Here is a 21,377-nt window from a genome sequence, read left to right on the forward strand (position 1 = left end):
AAAACAGCGTCAGTTTAATTTCGGTTATCTTTCTATCTTAGTTGGCACAATTACAGTTGAGTCTTCTGCAAATACCTTTGCATTGACAAGATTACTTTTGTTGCCTTTCAAACATGTGTAAATGCAGTACGAAAATGCCTGCTGGTTTTTATTAAAAAATTAAAAGAACTTGGAAGATAAGTTTTTCCCACTTCGTTCCAAACGAAATACATTAACTATAAATATTTTATTGCCTAAAATAATTTTTATATGAAATAGGTAAGATGAAAAATGATGACATCACTAAATTTTAGACAACATCATAACGATATCAGATTTACGTAAATACATCTTAATAGTTAGGTGAAGGATCAAATAAATTTATTTGCGAAAGATTTAATAGACTTTCATGAATATTGGTAGTTATTTTATTACTTTTTTCATATTTAAGAGCCAGATATTTTTAGAAACTGGCTGCCTTAAATTGCTGACATTTCTGGTTTTTCTTCTTTATATTTTCTATTCAAAAAAAAATTTAGATATATTTCTTCATAAAAAACAAGTAATTATATAATTGCAGAAATATTTTTTTGTCAAAGTTTTGGGAAAGTCAAGGTCGAAAATCATCTAATATTTTAAGAAAAACACATCAATTTAAATGTGATAATACCTTTTTTGTCAAAATGTTGCAAACATTTTGTGTTCTATCACTTCCTCACTAACTATTGGGATATAAATATTGTTGGTATAAGGTAAACTCGAAGTTTATGCTGGCTTTAATCAATTCACCTTTCAAAGAGCCCTTCTATTATGTCCGGTATACACTTGGATGGGCCGGAATAGTCTGGTTGGTCGCCCATGTCCAAGCGGTCGTGAGTTTGATCCCTGCACTCTCTGCTTTAAATTCACCTGGTTTCACCAATCAGGCTTGCTGGCATTGGAAAGTAGCATTAGAAACAACATCAACACACTTTAATATTTCTATTTTGTGACAAACGTTTTTGAGATTGTCATAAGTAAGATTACTTGGGAAATAGTTTTTCCTATTATCTCGGACTTTTTTTCACATTCGAGTAACATTTGTTCCAGGTCCTCGATAGTATTACAAATATTGCATAAGCTGGGTTTGTTGAAGAATCTGGTTTGGTAAGATACATAAGAGCCATATGGTTTGTCACAAATTGGTTCACAGAAGAGTTACCGTAAGTTTTCCTAAGTTAATTACGTAGCATTCAATTTGGATTGCATCATTTAAACTTTATTCTATTCATTTAAACTTTATTATTTCATCATGTGCATTATTAAATCAATATCGTCAAGCAATATCGAATACGATTATGTTATGATAATGTAGCGATAATTATCGACTTATCGATCGATAATTACGACAATGTAACGATAATTATCGACTACGACATTAAAGGGGGTATCAGCAAGTTACATTTTATTAAAAAATATATTGCAATACGTAAAAAAGATTTAAATTAATCTTCTAAGGAAAAATATTATAATCGTTATAAAATCGCTATGCTTAATGACAGTTTATCATGATATTAAAATTAAGATATAGTTCAGCATACGCAATATAAAATTTGGCCGTCTTTCCATTTGGTACGTCTTTTAGTTCAATCTATGTAATTAAATTAGTTTGGCATAGGTAATTTAATAAATGTTGCAAATATGCACATTATAAAATTATATTTAAAAAAAAATCATATTTCTTGAAAAACCTATCTGCAGCGTTTCCTTTTAATTCAAGTAAAGTTTAAACATAATAAAATTCGATGAATTTAAACGTTATCAGCGTTATTTCTATACCTTGTATAAGAAAGTAAATCCAAAAGAATTTAATTAAATAGAACAACAAATTTTTCAAACGTATATTTCCCGTAATATTTCGCATGATTGAAAAAACGAATTCGTAAAGTAACATTATAAAAACTTTACATTTAGGTGATATTTTTTTTATTTGAATATTGAATTTCTTTCGAGTAATTTTATTCAAAGCTAGACGAAAAAAGCAGCAAAATTTTCAAATAAAATGATCCATCCGATGAAAAATTGAATAATAAAGTAATAAAAACTTTTTCAGGACAGAAGATCTTCTCAAATGTTGCAGCTATTTTCGCTTGAATTCTTACATTTCATTTGCATACTTTTGGTCCCGCCTTTAAAGTACAATCACTTGTCACAATATTGCGAATATTTTTCAATTTCATTCGGCCAAAAAGCGTTCTTTTTCGTTGGTAATGGTGTTCTGAAACGCTTTTACAAGTCAGAAAAAAGGAAGAAAAACTATTTTATTGATCATTTCAATATTCAACAGGAGGTGATGGCCTCATATCGTATTCCATGTATGGATGCTATGGTATATTTTTAGCAGCTATTTTTATAAAATATCTTTTTCTAAAAATACAAAACTACACTGTAAAAAATACTACACTACTAAAAAATTTGCGATTTTTTTAAATTTTTTTTATTTTAAACGATATTGTATAATGGGAAATGCTTCGAGCAAGCATTTCGTCAAATTGAGAGAATTATTTTTTTAACTGCTTTGAGAATAGAAATTTTTGCAAAGGCATTAGGTTTAATGCAGCACATAGATAAATAACTGATTTGTAAATATAAAATAATATTAAAAATTGTGAGTAAATGATTACTAAGTGACTCTCAGGAATCGAAACCGGAGACAAACAGAAACATAAGCCCTTGTATGATCCCGTCATACCATGCATACAGTTTCAAAGCCAAATTAAATATTGCTGAAGAATTTTTAGAATGGATTAAGAAGACACTCAAATTGTATTTTTATTTTCGAAAAAAGAAACTTCACCACTAATTTAGTTTTCTATCAGAAGAAAAATTTAATAACATGTAATAATACTTCATCCATATACCTAAATGTGATGGTATAAGAAAAGGAAAAACGTGAAAAACACTCTTTTATGAGGGAAGATTCTCCACAGTGCCGAAGTCATTTTTAATACAATTTGTTTAACCCTTTTTCTGTCGGCGTCACATTTTGCAATAAATAAGTAAAATATTTTTCAATTTTTTATTACTATGGAATTCAATTTTGATACATCTATATATATAAAAATGAATACCTGTGCTGAATGCTTTATAGACTCCTAAACCATCCAACCGAAAGCTATGAAAATCGGCATACAGATAGTTTGAAGCACGAGGAAGGTCACATTCGACATTAGAACATTCTACGACAAACCGTTCCAGCAGAAAGAGCGAAAAAGGAAATGGGATTTTTTGATTGGTTAAGCTTTAGCCATTGCTTATAGCCCTTTTTGATCAAAAAATAGTTTAATTAATGTATTTAAATTTTTAATGATTTTATATTCTCTAGGTCAGATAAATTCAATGAACATTACGTGGTAGCGCGTGGTGTACGTCATCAAATTTATAGTTTGTCTAAAACCAAGCTCTTTTATTTCATTTATATTAATTCCTTTAAATGCATTTCTAAAAAATTACTTATTTCAAACCAATAGAATAGAAAAAAATATTTATGTATCCTAAAGCTTCTTTTTTTACGCTGTGCGGAGAACGGTTATTCCTTTAGTAGTTTTATATAAATTAATTGAAAATTATCATATTTTTAAGAACATTAATTTTTTTATTAATTCAATCGCTATAGCAAATCTGTCGAGTCTCAAAGTCCTCCATGTTTCCATAACGAATCAATACCTCTGGGGGTACCGATCCAGGAGTTTCCTTGTCTTCTGGATTGGTTCAAAATTACAAGGCTACGGCGTTGAACATTAGTAGTCGTAAACCCAAAAATTGGGTCGACTGTTCAACGGCGGTCATAAAATAAAATAAAATAAAATCGCTATAGCAAAAGGGAGTATATTCACAACCCTCTCTATATAACTCTATTGACAGCACTCCCCAACCCTAAAACCCGTCTTTTCTTTTGCTATGTTCTGGTACCGAAAGAAGCACTGCAACCAACCTTTTATATCTACTATCGCAAAATACTTAATAATTCTTTTTTCGATAAAAATCATGTGATTTCGCGAATAAATAAATTAATTAATCAATGCAACTCAAAGTTAAAATAAATACTAGGAGGACCGGAAAGTAATGTCGTTTCGGTGCATTTGATATTTGCTATTAAGAATTTATTTTTAATCAATAGTGTATTCACCCTCGTTAGCAACAACCCTTCAATGCTGGTTGGAAAGTGTATAGAAATGGATCGAAAGAAATTAAGTGATTTTTAAGACTAACGAATATTCAATGTGACTAAACGACATTGCTTTTCAGTCCCCTTATTAGAAAAACAGAATAAATAGAAATAAAATAGAATAGAAATTAATAGAAAAATAAGAAATTAAAAAAATGCAGCTTAAGATTTACTGCATTGTCAAAAACGTGTTTTATTTCTGAAATGTGATACATTTTTAGAAAAGCTGACTTTTTTTTAAAAATTAAAAACTATCAAACGTGTAAATTAAAGATCACGAAGCTATAACCCAAATATCATACCTATCGTCAAATTGTAGAACCATTCAAAAACATTAATAAAATAAAATTTCTAACCAGATAATCGTGGACTCAAAAAATAAATGTTTAGAAGTAAGAGAATGAAACTTTAATGGTAAAAATAGTTCCACGTAAACTTAAACTAGCAGTTCTGACATTTCAGATAAAGAATAGCAATTTTCTGATCCATTCCAACTTAAAACTTCTAATTTAACAAAATATAATACTCAAATCTACAGACATACAAGACTATGTTTTGGAATGGTTCTAAACAGGAAACTAAAATTTTTTATTTCTCCAAAAGGGTACTATGATGATAAATGAAATGTATTTTATTTTCCCAAAATATATAGAACGGCACATTGTTAGTCTGTTTATACATATTTAACATGTTTTATCTCTTTTTGCTACTTTAAAATATTTTGGTTCTAATCTTAATCTGGAAATTGAGTTACTGTAATTGTTTACCACCATAGTTTAAATGAGAGACAACTACACAACGATTTACATAAAGTATGTTAAGCAATAGATGAATACACTAAATGTACTGAGAAAAAAAATTCTTGCGGAAAAACCATATTTGATAAATTTAGTTTTCATAAAAACAAATAGTAATTTTGGTGAAAAACATCAAAATTTGGGTTTTTAATTCATTTATTTAGTAGTTTATCTGTTTAGAAAGTCTGTGTTTTTAAATCATAATTCGTATTGCCCACCTATTTAGTAAAAATAAAACGCTGAAAAAATGTTACAGAAAGAAATTTTTCCCATTAACCTTAATGAATGGCATTGTTCAAATCCTGTATTTTGTAGCTTGCAGCTTTACGCTTTTAAAAAGGCGGGTTCAGTTATTCGCAGGAGGCTACCGGTTTTTAGATGTTATACAGAAAAAGAAGATAATTTATTGGTTTTAACCCTTGCCTAGGGCACTGCACTTTGTATGAGGCCACTCATTTCAAAAGGATTACAAATTAATGGAAATGTTCGATTTTCATCTGAATGTTCCATCATTTTTTAACAAATGCTACTTTTTTTAGTGGCAATGAGTTGAAGTCCATTTCTTTATTTGGAATGTACTATTTACGGTCAAAGTTGCCAGTGTGATGTTTGTAAAAGTTGAGTCGAATTTTTTTCAGGAGACAAAGCATTTATTTTTTAATCCCTCTCCTAGAGAAATCTCGTATTCCCTCAGGAGGTGAAGTTTGACCGCCCGAATAACTTTATTCTTTGATATTCGTAGTCCAGACTAATACTGAGCAGACGATGGACATAATCCGTCACCAAATTAGAGTCTCTGAGAGGAACTCCAGTTTCACAAGGACCACCTGTAGGACGTAGCTCGTACGTACATTAAAAATCAAAATTACTATAGAGGATCTGAGATATGGCAACAGGTCAGCAATCAATACGAAGAAAATTTTAAAATAAAACATGCAGAATTTGAGTGGAAAATAGCAAATAGCAATGAATGCCACTGGGATATTAATATATAAAACTCATACAAATTTACTCAAAACTCAAGGTGACTCGGCAGGATATGTAATTGCTACATATCCGAACCCGAGATAACTCAAGATTATCAGGGAATTGTTAATGGTGCAATATATATTTCTGCTTTTTTGTATTAATTTTTTTATTGTTAACCCAAATTCTGATTTTAACTGCATCATCTGCAATATTTATTGTTGATAAGAGTTAGTTTCTTTAATTTTTTAATTACAAGTACCTTAATAATTTCCGTAACCCCTGAATACGAAACTGCATGAAAATAATACGTAGAGTACTTTGTTAAAATACATATTTGATAACTTTTATAAAAAAAATTTTTGAATAAATATTTAATGATGACAAATTGTTTGACTTCTTTAGTAAATAGTTGCGTTGCAGAAAAGGCATCAAAATTAAGTAAGTATGAATTGAATTTAAAACACACGAGTAAATTTATTCATATGCAGTCAAGAAACTTAGAAAATCATAAATTTTTCTTAAATTTTTTAAAATTCATTTACAAATTGGAATCTTTTTTGAAAACTTCAATAAGAATGTAAAAATGCTGAATTTTAGTTATTGCAATTATCAAGTTAAAATCAGTCTTGATTTAAAAAAAAAGTTTCAAATAAAATCGTGCAAGCTTCTAATTAAAAGCAAATATGTAGAATTGATTGTAGATTAATATTGAAACAGTTTTCACTTTATTTCATAATGCTTTTTTCTTTTGAAAAAAAAAGGAGAATTGATAAGTAATTAAAAGCTTCTGCCGTTTGAATAAATATTAGAGAGATAGAACAAATTACTTAATGGTGATAAAAATTCTACTTTTGGAAAAAAAATTATGTCATTTAATATTTTATTGGGGTTAATGCTGAATAAAAGTTTGATATTGAAACAATTAATTTAAGTGATTTTGTTTGGAATAACGTGATACATTATTTAAGTTCACTTTATTATTTTGAAATTTTAAAAAGAAAATAATTCCGTAAAAAAAATATTTTCTTGAAATTAATCAGGGTTATATAAATTAAAAAATTCTAAAATATTAAATTACTAATTAAACAGTATTGAGAAATTTAAATACATCTTTAAAAGAAACGCTTTTTTCATCATTAATTTTCAATGATCGTATGTAGTTCAACACTTTATCTTATTTAATTCTTAAAGGTGTGTATTGTTTTATCTTTAATGCTAAAAATTTTAATAGTAAGGTATTAAATTAAGATTTTATTTGAAGTTATTGCATAAGTTATGTGTTTTTTTAATTGCTTTAATATCTAATTAGCACAAATTCAAATATAGGTTAAATTTCCTTTTTTGAAGGAAATTTCAGGAACTCAATATAACCTCATTAAATATATTGATTTGACGTTAAAATTGAAGAAAAAAATGCAATGAATAAGTGTTTTAAATTTGCTATCTTTAATTTTCAATCAGTAATACGTGGGAAATTATTAATTATACCATTTATATAAAAATAATTACTAATTATACTCTTTACATAAAACTTAATTTTGTTAACTTTGTTAATTTTGTTTCTGAAACAAACAAAATATTTAATAGCAAAAAACTAAAAATAATTACGCAAATATCATATATAAAGATAGATAATATTTTTTTCCAGGAAGGAAAATATCGCTAGATTTCTAAAGAAGTCAGAACTCATTTTCAATTTGTCAGAAGCTTTTATAGACACGCTTCACAATTTATTGAATGTACAACAAATTTCCTCTTGAATTCTAAAGAACAGCTAACAACATTGGTTTCATGACTCTCAGAGTGTTGAAAACAACTCTTTTATACTCAAATATTAATGGCTACTCGATACAACAAGCCCCCCAGTGGGGTTGAAGAAAGACAGAATGCCCATCGGAAGTATTCGAAGAGCACTAAACACCCCCGCATCTGATGAAACATTCATAAGTTTACTAGTCAATGCTTATTTTGAGAAAAGGGTGACAAAATAGCCGCTTCTATTTTCTTTCCAAAAGCTCTTTCTAGCCTATTTTGGTCATAAAAGCTCGTGGGAATGGTAGTTGGTAATGCATCAGAAAACGTTGATAAATCGTAAAAGTAGGCTTAGAACATACAAGGACTCTAGACGTGTATATATTATTCAATGACCATTCGTTTGAAAGACGTGGTTTTTTTTCTGACAGGTATTTATGCAATAGGTCATGAAATAGGTCTCTTATTGGGACAAGGGGATGAATTGGATATTAGTTACGATTTATTTATTTTCCATTTGCCGCATAATTTGCTCAGTAGATTGACACAAAAATACTACAACTAGTAATTGTGTTCGAAGATATGTACTGATTTGTAAGGTGAAACTTACTTAAAATTGAAAAATGTATTATGAGTTATTTTAATTTAAATAAGGAAAGAATGGTAAGGAAAAGTGCACTTTTATATAAAACTTCTTATTTTCATACCCCATGTAATTTGCATAGTAGATAGACCCAAAATTACTGCAATTAGTGATTGTGTTCGAAGATATGTACTGATTTGTACGGTGAAAGTTACTTAAAATTGAAAAACGTATTACGAGTTATTTTAATTTAAGTAAAAAAAATGGTAAGGAAAAGTGCGCTTTTTTAAAAAATTCTTTATTTCCATATGCCATATAATTTGCATAGTAGATAGACCCAAAAATACTACAGCTAGTAATTGTGTTTCAAGATATGTACTGATTTTTACGGTGAAACTTACTTAAAATTGAAAAATGTATTACGAATTATTTTACTTTAAATAAAAAAAGAATGGTAAGGAAAAGTGTACTTTTATATAACACTCTTTATTTCCATACGCCATGTAATTTGCATAGTAGATAGGCCCAAAATTACTACAAGTAGTCATTGTGTTCTAAGATATGTAATGATTTGTACTGTGAAATTTACTTAAAATTGAAAAATGTATTACGAGTTATTTTACTTTAAATTAAAAATAATGGTCAGGAAAAGTGCGCTTTTTTATAAAACTTTTTATTTTACTTTTATTTAAAGTGAGCTTTATTAGAATTAATATATATACTAAGTGAGACAATTTTGATCATAATTAAGAAAGATAGCCGGCAAAAAATTAGACTTAACATATTACATAAAACACAAAATAAACTCCGACTTAACACATTACAACTTTTCAGTGGAGATTATTATTTTTTTTAATTTTCATAACACAGAATACTTGAAAAACCTAACAAAATAAGTAGAAAAATTCCTGAAAGAACTATAATTTGATATTTTACTTTAGACAAAATCTTTTACTTTATGACTTTCTTTTTATTCAAGCAGTAATAATTTCTTAAATTTTCTTAAAAAAATTTATTTTCTTAATGCATTAACATTTACCCAACTCACATTAACTCACAATCTTTTACTTTAATAAGATTGTACTAAAATTAAGTTTGTTTTCCCGTTTTCTTTTTTCTTCTATCAATTTTCAAGTTTTTCATGTGATATAATTTTTAGTTGAATGCTGTATTAAGCTTAGTTTAGTAGATTGAAAAATTAGAGTATTATAATTCGTTTATTTGAAAATTTATGAAATTTCCTTTTTTTATATATTTTTATTTCAAACTAAACAGACTGTATACATCAGAATAAAATGATTCATTCCGAAAGCTCCGTGAGTCAGAGTTATTTATACACAAATCTTATGAAGGTATTGATTTGAAATAACAATCTCAGCACGGCAAAATTACGAGTTCGTTGTTCCCAGGAAACGTTTTGTCTCTGAGAATTTCATCTCTCCAAGACAATAACAGCAGCTATTCAAAGGCTTCACACATCCAAGTCTCGAGATGAAAATACGAGTTTCATTTGGGCGTTCAAATTGTAACAAGAATTGATTCAATTGCTCGTCGGCAATTCGAAGAGAAGATAGAAACAAATAAGCTCATTTATCTGTTTATGTCTTAATAGTGAATTGTAATTTTGTACCATTTGCAAAATAACGTGGAATTGTAAATTTCACACCGAATTTCATCAAGGCGCTTAAGACAACGTGGTTAAATATTAAATTATTGTCTATCATAATAAATTTTTCGAAATTATATTTTATAATATTAGTGTCCATACATAGAACCCTTAGAGATAAAATACAAACAAGCAAACAGACCCGATTGAGTAAAAATTCACATTTAATCAAATCAATTTAAGTATTGCACGAAAATTTTTTGTGTGAAATTAATATCAATTGGAGTATTTTTAACACAAAAGTTAAATAAGGATTTTTTATTAATTACGAGTTGATAAAAAAAAATGCTAAGCGTGGTGCAAAATTGAGGTAGTCAAATTTTTCTTTTCTTTTATGTAGTTGCATCTTTGACTGTAGACAATATAACTGCTTCGATTAGTGCAAGAACCGGACATTGCTCTTGTACTCTTTTCATGCATAAAACAGTAAAATCAGACGATTTTAACCAGTTATTTATGAATTTCGATTTACCGTGTGCATAAATGCATTAAGACCATTTATTATACAGTCCCTTGGACAAATTAATAGACGCGCTATAAGATTCTTAGTAAAATCTTAATTATTAGGTGTATCACCTAATAATTAAGAATTGGTGAAGTGTATACAGCTTTATTGTTTCTACTCGACAGAAACCGGATGGTACTTGTTAATGTTCGTGTATCAATTGGTTAAATTAGACGATATACAATATAATTTCGACGATATATTGCAAAAATATAGAATATTTATTATATCAGGTATAATATTAGTATATTATCTATAATAATTAGACCAAATTATTAGACGTACTGTATTGTTTTAATAATTGAATGTTTTGCTTAAGTGTATGCAATACTTTTATATTTAAGCATATATGTAATGGATTTTTATTCCGGAAATTTTTTATATACTTCATATTTGTATTTATTTTTAACATATTGCATGACAATGTTAACCCCTATTGATACACGAACATAAACAAATGTAAACCAGTTTCTGCAGAGTCAAAACAATAATGCTGTATAATATAACCTAATTATTAATATTTTACATAGAACGTTATAGTGCGTTGAATAATTTGGATAGAGACTGTAGAGTAAGGAACGAAAGTAAAATTGGGACAATTGTAATTTTTATAATAACTCTAGATAAGGGAGCGTGGAGAACTGGTATGGGAAATTAAGAAAAAGTTTACCTTACTGCTAAAAGGGTTTTTCAAAATTAAACAAAAAATGTGTCAAAATAGCTTTGACACAAATTATAGTCGAATTAAAAACCCCATGTATTCAAAATTGAAACAGCATATTCTTAGCAAAATGCATTTCATAGCGAAATGCATAATCTCAAAAGTTATGCAGAGAAAGATATATGACAGAAGGATGTTCCCTTGCAGCTGACAGGTTTCGAACTAAAGACTATTGGGTTCACAGTGGGATGCTCTAACCCAGTGGTTGCCAACTGGCGGCCCGCGGGCCGCATCTAGCCAGCAAAGTTTTTTTTATGGCCCTCGAACCAAAATATATTAGTTGTAATTTTTTGCTGACAATTTTCGTAGGAAATCTATATGAGTTTTAAATACTTTTAAGTTTTATAACTTAAACAATTAATAAGCAACAGATATCAAATTATTAATACATACATTAAAGTTATTGTAGCCAGAATTTTTTAACATGCAATTAAATATTTTCAAAAATCTACTTCTTATTTTAATTTTTAACTCAATATTTTGGTTTCGTACAATTTGATAAAAATCTGACAGTAATATTTAATGTTCCTTCAAACACAAAAGAGTTCAATATAAAATTTTGATGAAGTTGCTGCCCGCCATTTGACTGGTGTTTTCAATTGCGGCCCCCGGCCCCATGTAAGTTGGAAACTTCAATTCGGTTGTTTTTCAGATGTAGCGAAGCAAACAAAAAGTGAAATTAAAATTATCGATTACTCAACTAAGTTATTACATCCATAGTTTCCTGATTGCCTATCTTTTTGCCATTGAAATTGCAAAGAAATTAGTATGTTGTGATGTGCCATTGCAACGACTACTATATAAAGCTTCCAACTTTGTCTGATCTGGGGTACAACAACGGAAGTTAAACCTGAAGGTCCCTTGGTTTGATACCTGCCAGCAGCCAACGAATATCTTTCTCACACATTGCTCCTTCCACTTAAATTTTGAGTATATGCTGTTGCAGTTTTGAAAACATGGGGTTTTCAAAATCGACTATCATTTGTTTGGAAGTTATTTTGAAACATTTTATGCCCAATTTTGAGAAACCTATTTTAATAGTGTAATCAACATTTTGAACTCATCTAGTATTTTTTTAAAAATTAAAACTTGATTGTTTATTTCCATTTTGAACGACTTGATTGCTTATTTCCATTTTGAAAGATGTACTCAATATTTTTTTGAATTATAATTTTATAAGACGCACTCTTTCATTTATACAAAAAAAGTTATCTTTGTATACGAGTTTGTTCTTATTTTGTACCCTAAAATCTCTTCTTTTGCAATTTTCTCCTAAAGTATTCGCAGCGTGATTATCCATTATCAACTGCACATGAAAGTGAACACAAGTGTTTCCAATTTACGATATCTAACAATGGAGGTTTGATCAATAAATAAAAAAGTTTTTCTAGATGTTCACTTTAGCCCCATGTCCTAAGTAGCCCCCATCTTCCCTATCTCGTTCACTAGTATTGACAATAACAGAAAACAATATATACTTACTATTACAACTAGATGATAACTTTTGTAAAATGTTTAATAAGGAAATTGAAATTGTATTAAAAATCAAAGCACATATGCGACATAGAATACCCGATATAATTTTTAGTTGAATGAAAAAAATTAGAGTATTATAATTTGTTTATTCGAGAATTTATGAAATTTCCTTTTTTATATATTTTTATTTCAAACTAAACAGACTGTATACATCAGAATAAAATGATTTATTCTGAAAGCTCCGTGAGTCAGAGTTATTTATACACAAATCTTATGAAGGTATTGATTTGAAATAACAATCTCAGCACGGCAAAATTACGAGTTCGTTGTTCCCAGGAAACGTTTTGTCTCTGAGAATTTCATCTCTCCAAGACAATAACCGCAGCTATTCAAAGGCTTCACACATCCAAGTCTCGAGATGAAAATACGAGTTTCATTTGGGCGTTCAAATTGTAACAAGAATTGATTCAATTGCTCGTCGGCAATTCGAAGAGAAGATAGAAACAAATAAGCTCATTTATCTGTTTATGTCTTAATAGTGAATTGTAATTTTGTACCATTTGCAAAATAACGTGGAATTGTAAATTTCACACCGAATTTCATCAAGGCGCTTAAGACAACGTGGTTAAATATTAACTTATTGTCTATCATAATAAATTTTTCGAAATTATATTTTATAATATTAGTGTCCATACATAGAACCCTTAGAGATAAAATACAAACAAGCAAACAGACCCGATTGAGTAAAAATTCACATTTAATCAAATCAATTTAAGTATTGCACGAAAATTTTTTGTGTGAAATTAATATCAATTGGAGTATTTTTAACACAAAAGTTAAATAAGGATTTTTTATTAATTACGAGTTGATAAAAAAAAATGCTAAGCGTGGTGCAAAATTGAGGTAGTCAAATTTTTCTTTTCTTTTATGTAGTTGCATCTTTGACTGTAGACAATATAACTGCTTCGATTAGTGCAAGAACCGGACATTGCTCTTGTACTCTTTTCATGCATAAAACAGTAAAATCAGACGATTTTAACCAGTTATTTATGAATTTCGATTTACCGTGTGCATAAATGCATTAAGACCATTTATTATACAGTCCCTTGGACAAATTAATAGACGCGCTATAAGATTCTTAGTAAAATCTTAATTATTAGGTGTATCACCTAATAATTAAGAATTGGTGAAGTGTACACAGCTTTATTGTTTCTTCTCGACAGAAACCGGATGGTACTTGTTAATGTTCGTGTATCAATTGGTTAAATTAGACGATATACAATATAATTTCGACGATATATTGCATAAATATAGAATATTTATTATATCAGGTATAATATTAGTATATTATCTATAATAATTAGACCAAATTATTAGACGTACTGTATTGTTTTAATAATTGAATGTTTTGCTTAAGTGTATATGCAATACTTTTATATTTAAGCATACATGTAATGGATTTTTATTCCGGAAATTTTTTATATACTTCATATTTGTATTTATTTTTAACGTATTGCATGACAATGTTAACCCCAATTGATACACGAACGTAAACAAATGCAAACCAGTTTCTGCTGCGTGAAAACAATAATGCTGTATAATATCACCTAATTATTAATATTTTACATAGAACATTATNTGAGAAATATTTTTACAGTGATGCGCTTGACGTTGGAACTTCAATAACGGGATGTATTATTTTGTCTTCTTCTTTCATTTTATTCGCACAAACAAGCGATGAACAGTCGCGCTGGCTTAGGGGATAGAGTGTTTGCCTCCCAATGAGTGAGGTTCCAAAACCAGATGTGTCTGGTTGTTACGAATTCTGTTTCTGACTCGCATCGACCATATTGCCGACGTAAAATATCCTCAGTGGTAGACGGATCATGGGTTCGAATTCCTTTACCGTTAGGCTAACCATAGGAGATTACATGGTTTCGTGTAACGCTAATGCCGGGTAGGTTTTATCAAAAAGTCTTCCATGAAGATTAGTTTGTCTCGATGCGTGATCTAGGAATTCTCTTGTTTTCTGAGTTGAGTTCAAAAGTACAAGGCTACGAAGTTGAACATTGATTGTAGTCAGCTCAAAATTGGTTCGACTGTTTAATGCCGGTTATAATAAACAATCAAACGACTTACGATTTTCCTTGGTCCTTTTTTTCTTTTTATATTATCACAAGATTACATCTTATCTTTACGTTACTATTAAAATATATTAAACACTTGTTGTTTTTTATTCAAATATTAATTTAAAATAAAATTTATATTATTGAATTATAATACATTACGATTATATTGAACCTTTCATTCAATTCACGTGTGAACAAAAACTTTAACTTTCTCAGATGTTTTCATTGCTCATAATTGTGTTTAATTGCCCACTGCTATTAATCGGAAACCGTTTGCAATTTCATTCCTCCTTATAACCTTTCCTTTCATCTCTTTAATCGAAAATTAGCTGTCCTTAGAACCCTTATCGTGATTCTGAAATTTGTTCGACTAATAACAACCTCAACGAAGAGTTCCTTTACCTTAAAGTTATCGCTCTTGACAGTGGATTTCTTTTTTATACTGTTGATTCCATGCATAGAAAATTAATTATTTAATTCGATAAACTCCTTAATTCAAACTTTAACAATTTGATAGTTTTACCTTATTATCCAAAAAAAAAGCAGTCTACAGATAAATTCGTATTTAAAATCTTTTTCTTCCAGTAAACAATTTAAGTTCCTCCAGTTTTAAAGACTCGATTGCTCACCTGGAGTATTAATCGAATTTCTTATCAGTGTGGTCTTGCGCACAATCAACAAAAGTTCGACTTAAAGATCATGAAAGACATGCCCAAATTCAGGAACTAATAATGAACGTGGTTGCATGTCCAGCTCCATCTATAAACTACCCGTTCAACTATCCAATGTTTTTGTGTGGTATGATATTTACAGTGATTTTCAAAGATTTCTTGTTAAACATGATTCTGTAGCTTACCGAATAAAATTACTTAAGATAAACCAAAAATTAAATCATTGATCAGAATTTAACTTATTTAGGTTCTGAAAGCCATAAAAAAATTTAAAAAAACTAAAGTGAGTTTATTTCAAAAGCTTTAGACAAATTAAACAAATTTTCAAGTTTTTATTGATTTTCAGTGAAATGGGCAAAAGGAAGATCTTAAAATTTTTTACAAACTTTTATGACGTTTTTATTCTTATTACAATACGCAATTTTTCCGCACTAAAGCATTCTCCTGGGTCTTAGCCACTCTACTGCCTTTCAGCCACAGCCCGGGAACGAACTAAATGAATTAATACTGTTGACTCTTCATAAACCGAAAAACCACCTCCCTCAAAAGAAAATGGCTAGAGTATAATCTGAGATAACCACTACCTTCACAATTCTTCCTTTATTTCTTCCATCAAAAAACAGTAAACTACCCTTCTATTTTCTTTTTCTGTATCGTATTACAAGTACTTTCACAATTCTATCTTTATTTCTTTCATCAAAAAACAGTAAACTACCTTTCTTTTTTTTTCTTTATCGTATTACAAGTAGTTTTAAACCTAAATATAACATTAAAATTTAGGTTCTTTCTTTTCTTTAAGTATTAATAAAATCATTGCTATTTTATTGTATAAATTTTTTTTTTCATTTTCTTCAATACTTTAAATTTTTTTAAAAGCGAAATTTGCATGAATTCTATTAATTGGGATACTCACTTAATCGGGAAGAGACATTTCCCAACAATCCTGATTAATCTAGGATCAACTTATTTGAAATAACTTGTATACCTCGAAAAAATTTTGCATTTTGTTGACTATCATGATATACAATTATAATATTTATTATTCGAGACATTTTTAACAAATATTTAATAATCGCATAAAACCCTTAAATAGTTAACAAAATAATAATAAATGTTTTCTTCCAATTCCTTAAAAATAGTACTTCTTCTTTGAAAAAGAATACTTTTAAAATGAATACTTAAAAGAAAAATCCACTTAAATTCGTTCTGCGAAACGGAAATAAAAAAAAATAATGAGTGGTTGCCTGAACTCTTTAGAAAAATAAACTCGTCATTTTCAGGGTACTTTGTAAAAGGACTTTTGTATTTTATGTATCATATGTTTAAAGTGCTATAGGTAATTGTCATGATTTTACAATATTTTGCGCAGTGTAGAAGATAACGAGTATAATATAATTAATATGAATTAGGTCCACTTTAAGGAATAACTTAAATTACAAATAAAAAAAACATTTTAATGAATTTTTTTTCAAAATTCAAGCTGTTTTTTTCATAATCGAGAAAATCGCCACAAAAGCAACAATTGAAACAAGTGCTATTAATTTCAAAACCATCATTTAATTAGTTTATCGACAACAAAATGTGTCTGTTTACTACTTTCGTCTTTTTTCTATTTTAGTTTGATGAAGCTCAATTAGAAGAAGAAATGAATCTACTTGAAAATGTTCAACTAGAATTGGATGAAACAGGAAGTGAGTATATTGATATTGCAAAATGAAACCAAAGTTCATAATAATAAAATCAAATACAATTAAAGTATTAGGCAATATGCAAAGTCATTATATTTTATCGAAATATTGTTAACCTATCTTTCTCCCTACGCTTTTATTAACTTCTCTATCAAATAACTCTCTCTATAACAAGGGTGAGATTTTGCAATCAAAGTTCCAACTGCGTTTTGACAATCTAATGGACTATTTATTCAAGTTCCGTGCCAGGCAATGATATAAATGGAAATATCTACCAAGCTGCTATAAACGTACTTTAGATTTTTTTCCAAATGGTCTCAAACATTTTTCCAACTAATTAGAGTGGTTAAATTTAAAATGCTGTTCTTCAACTAATGACAATAAAAGTTTTACTTTTTTTTATAATATCCGTTTGAGTTTCAATTGTTAGGTTATGAAAGTTTTGAATTTATATCATTGCCTGACTTCGTGCCAGGTAATATTGCAAATTCAGTTGTCTACCTAACTACTACACATTTTCTATCTTTTCTTTTCTTTTTTTTGTCAAATAGCTTCACACTTTTTTCCAACTAGCTAAAGTGATTAAATTTCAACTGCTCCTCTGTAAATCCTCTGTAAATAAGTTTCCTCTCCGCTGTAAGTAAGTTTAAGCTCCTCTGCAAATAAGTTTCATTCGTTAGGTTAATAAAGTTTTGAACTTACATTTTTGCCTAGCTCTGTGTCTGGCAATAATACATTTCCAAATATCTACCTAACTGCTACAAATATACACTAAGGAGCTAAATGCTACAAATGTGCACTGCTACAAATATACTACTAATATAAGCTTTGTACTAATGACAACAAAGGTTTTATTGTTTTAGGTTATTTTCTTAAGCTTCACTCATTAGGTTACTAAAGTTTTGAATTTGCATTATTGTCTAGCATATTATTATTGTATTATTACCCACAATAAACATTTATCAACATTTTACTGACAAAAAGAATATATATCATCAAACTCTATTTTGTGTAATTTACGACCAAAGCAAATTAAACAGACACAAAACTAAAATAAGAAATTAATACATTAGAAATGTTAAGAACTGTGTTTTTCAAGTGAATAAAAGGGAAAAAAATAACTTAATTTTTATCAGAACTAAAACAAAACCAAAGGCCCTACAACAAATTCTCTCTGTCCTAAAGTCATTCGAATTTGATGCCACGTACGTTTTTCACTTCAGGTCATACAAAAACAAAATTATTTTCTCCTCTTTAATCCACTTAAACACATAATTTTGTAAGTTTTTCATTATTTATGAAATCTTTATCTAATTCATTGAAATATGCCATGAAGATTAAATGTTAAACAATTTATTGTAATACCATGCCAGTCAGTTGTACATTTTAGTTTACTCAATTCAAAAAAATATTACATTCGCTTAACTTTACTAGCTTTTTCTGGTTCAACATATTTGTTAAATGTTTTTTTTTTCTAATGCCCACCTGTGTTTACATTCGAGAATTCAAGAGTATAAGGGCAGATTTGTTGGCCACTAATTCAGGGGCACCACATTAGATGGGCCAACGTTGCTCCTACAGTAAAGGACAGATATTACAGAGATTGAAAAAACCTCCATGTCCGGGATTCGAACCCAGAACCTTTCTGATGCGAGGCCAGTTCCCTGACCCAACACAGTCTGGTCGGCATATTTTTAAAATGTATTAGACAACATTTTACAAAATATACGGTAATCAAGTGAAAAAATTCAATAAGTAAATATTATTTAATATTGCATTGAAAAATCTTACTTTAACGTCCTTATATTAATTTAAACAAACGAAAAAACTACAATAATAAATGTCAAAACCATTTACCTTTCCATTTCTCAGAGAGAATAAATAATCAATAAAGTTTATTCTTTATAAACGGGATTCATCAGTCTCAGAAAGTTGAAAAATTATATAAATAATATTAATAAAAAAAACACTAGCATCTTTCATCGAAAATGTAAAATTACCTTCTCGTGAAACGGACAATGTAAACAGATTTCTTAAGAAAAAGAAAACTGCAATTGAAATTTTATTCGAAAAAGTTTGTAAACTTTATTTCTTTAAATAAACATATCCTTTGAATTGAGTGCATTGATATCGAAGAATAGTTGATGGATTTCGAGAATCAAGTTTTATAATAAGTATTAGATACAAAACGTAAACATCATTTTTTTCTAGAAAATAGATTATTTGGTATCAATTTACGAATTTCCAAAGAAACATTTGCACAGTTGCATAAATAAAAATTCAATAAGTTTTGCAATATTTCTAAAGCGAGAAATTCAGAAAGCATAAGATTTTTCATCTTTTGTAAAAAGATAATTAAGAGAAATACTGTAAGAAAGAAAGCTCATCCTTTTATTTATGTTTTTATGTAAATCTTTTTTAGAAGCGTTTGCTGCATCAAAGTTTTTAAGTTCATTCGTGTTATAAGAAACTTGAAAAAAAGCCAAAAAACGTACTATAGCAGTGCATTATTGATGCCAATTAAATTTAATAATTATCGTAATCTGTTCTACAAGCATTTTTAAAGTATATATATATTTTACTTACATACATACTATGGAAATAGGTTTTTACGTCTCTGGAATATGTAATAGTTCCGAAATGTTTGTATATAAATCAGAGGTTTCCCAGGATATATATATGTTTCATATTTTTAGAACTTCATTTTAATAGATTGCTAGCATACGTACAAACCTAAACTAAAAGAAAAATTCAATTAGCGAGCGAAGAGAACTCAAATTACAAAGTAATCCGAAAAAAAAATGTTGAAGCAGTTCTGGTAGTTGTCATTCATAGTGAGTAGTATGTGAATCCCTAGTACACACATTAATCAACTTATTATTTATCAGAATTAAGATAGCTTTGAAAAACAAATAACACAATGCCCTTTTGAAGTCGCAATGGAAGTTATAACTTTTTAAGTTCATTTGTATTATAAGAAACCTCAAAAAATGTACTATAGCAGTGCATTAACGACGCCAATTAAATTTAATAATTTTCGTAATCTGTTCTACAAGCATTTTTAAAGTATATATTTTTTACTTACCTACATAACGTGGAAATAGGTTTTTACGTCTCTGGAATATGCAATTGTACCAAAATGTTTGTATATAAATCAAAGGTTTCAGAGGATATATATGCTTCATATTTTTAGAACTTATTTTCAGCATTTTAATAGATTGCTAGCATACATACAAAGCTAAACTAAAATACAAAAATATTCAATGAGCGAGCGAAGAAAACTCAAATTCACGATAGAGAGAGAACAACTAAAATGCAAAAATTTTCAATGAGCGAAAGAAAAGAATTCAAATTCGCGATAGAGAAAGCAACTAAAAAACAAAATTATTTAATGAGCGCGAGAAGAGAACTTAAATTCACGATAAAGAGAGAGCAACTAAAACATAAAAATATTCAATGAACGAGCTAGGAGAACTCAAATTCACGATAGAGAGAGAGCAACTAAAATACGAAAATATTCAATGAGCGAGAGAGGAGAATTCAAATTCGCGATAGAGAAAGCAACTAAAGTACAAAATTATTCAATGAGCGCGAGAAGAGAACTTAAATTCAAGATAAAGAGAGAGCAACTAAACTATAAAAATATTCAACGAACGAGAGAAGAGAACTCAAATTCACGATAGAGAGACAGCAACTAAAATACAAAAATATTGAATGAGCGCGAGAAGCGAACTTAAATTCACGATAAAGAGAGAGCAACTAAAATATAAAAATATTGAATGAACGAGAGAAGAGAACTCAAATTCACGATGGAGAGAGAGTAACTAAAAAACAAAATTTTTCAATGAGCGAGAGAAGAGAATTCAAATTCGCGATAGAGAGAAAGCAATCCGAAAGAAACTGTGGAAGCAGTTCTGGTAGTTGGTAAGCATAGCGAGCAGTGTACACATATATCAATTTAGTATTTATCAGAATTTAGATAGCTTTGAAAAACAAATAACACAATGCCCTTATAAAATGTTGAAGTCGCAATGGAAGTTATAACTCTTTAAACGAGCATTTAAGGCTAATGTCTGAAATTAAAGATGACATGAATTAGTTTATTTACGCCTTCATCTAATTTCAAGCCACAAGAATTCGGAGTTTTCGGAATCGATTAGAGCTATTAAATATTCTGCCGGAGTAAAATCAAGTTATACTCCTCTAGGAATCATCTCTAATAAATGCTTAAATT

The 21,377-nt window shown here is 28.8% G+C and overlaps 1 protein-coding gene across 1 annotated transcript in view; it reads left to right on the plus strand.

Annotated features, from left to right (window-relative positions):
- The window catches only part of LOC107447456 (corticotropin-releasing factor-binding protein), a 74,450-nt gene that overhangs the window by 31,026 nt on the left and 22,047 nt on the right, over window positions 1-21,377 (plus strand). The window contains exon 2 of the mRNA XM_016062376.3: window positions 17,074-17,146. Coding sequence (XP_015917862.2) covers window positions 17,074-17,146 — 73 coding nt within the window. The remainder of the gene's footprint in view (window positions 1-17,073; window positions 17,147-21,377) is intronic.

Source organism: Parasteatoda tepidariorum, chromosome 4, assembly GCF_043381705.1.
Source record: "Parasteatoda tepidariorum isolate YZ-2023 chromosome 4, CAS_Ptep_4.0, whole genome shotgun sequence".
NCBI classification, from domain to species: domain Eukaryota; kingdom Metazoa; phylum Arthropoda; class Arachnida; order Araneae; family Theridiidae; genus Parasteatoda; species Parasteatoda tepidariorum.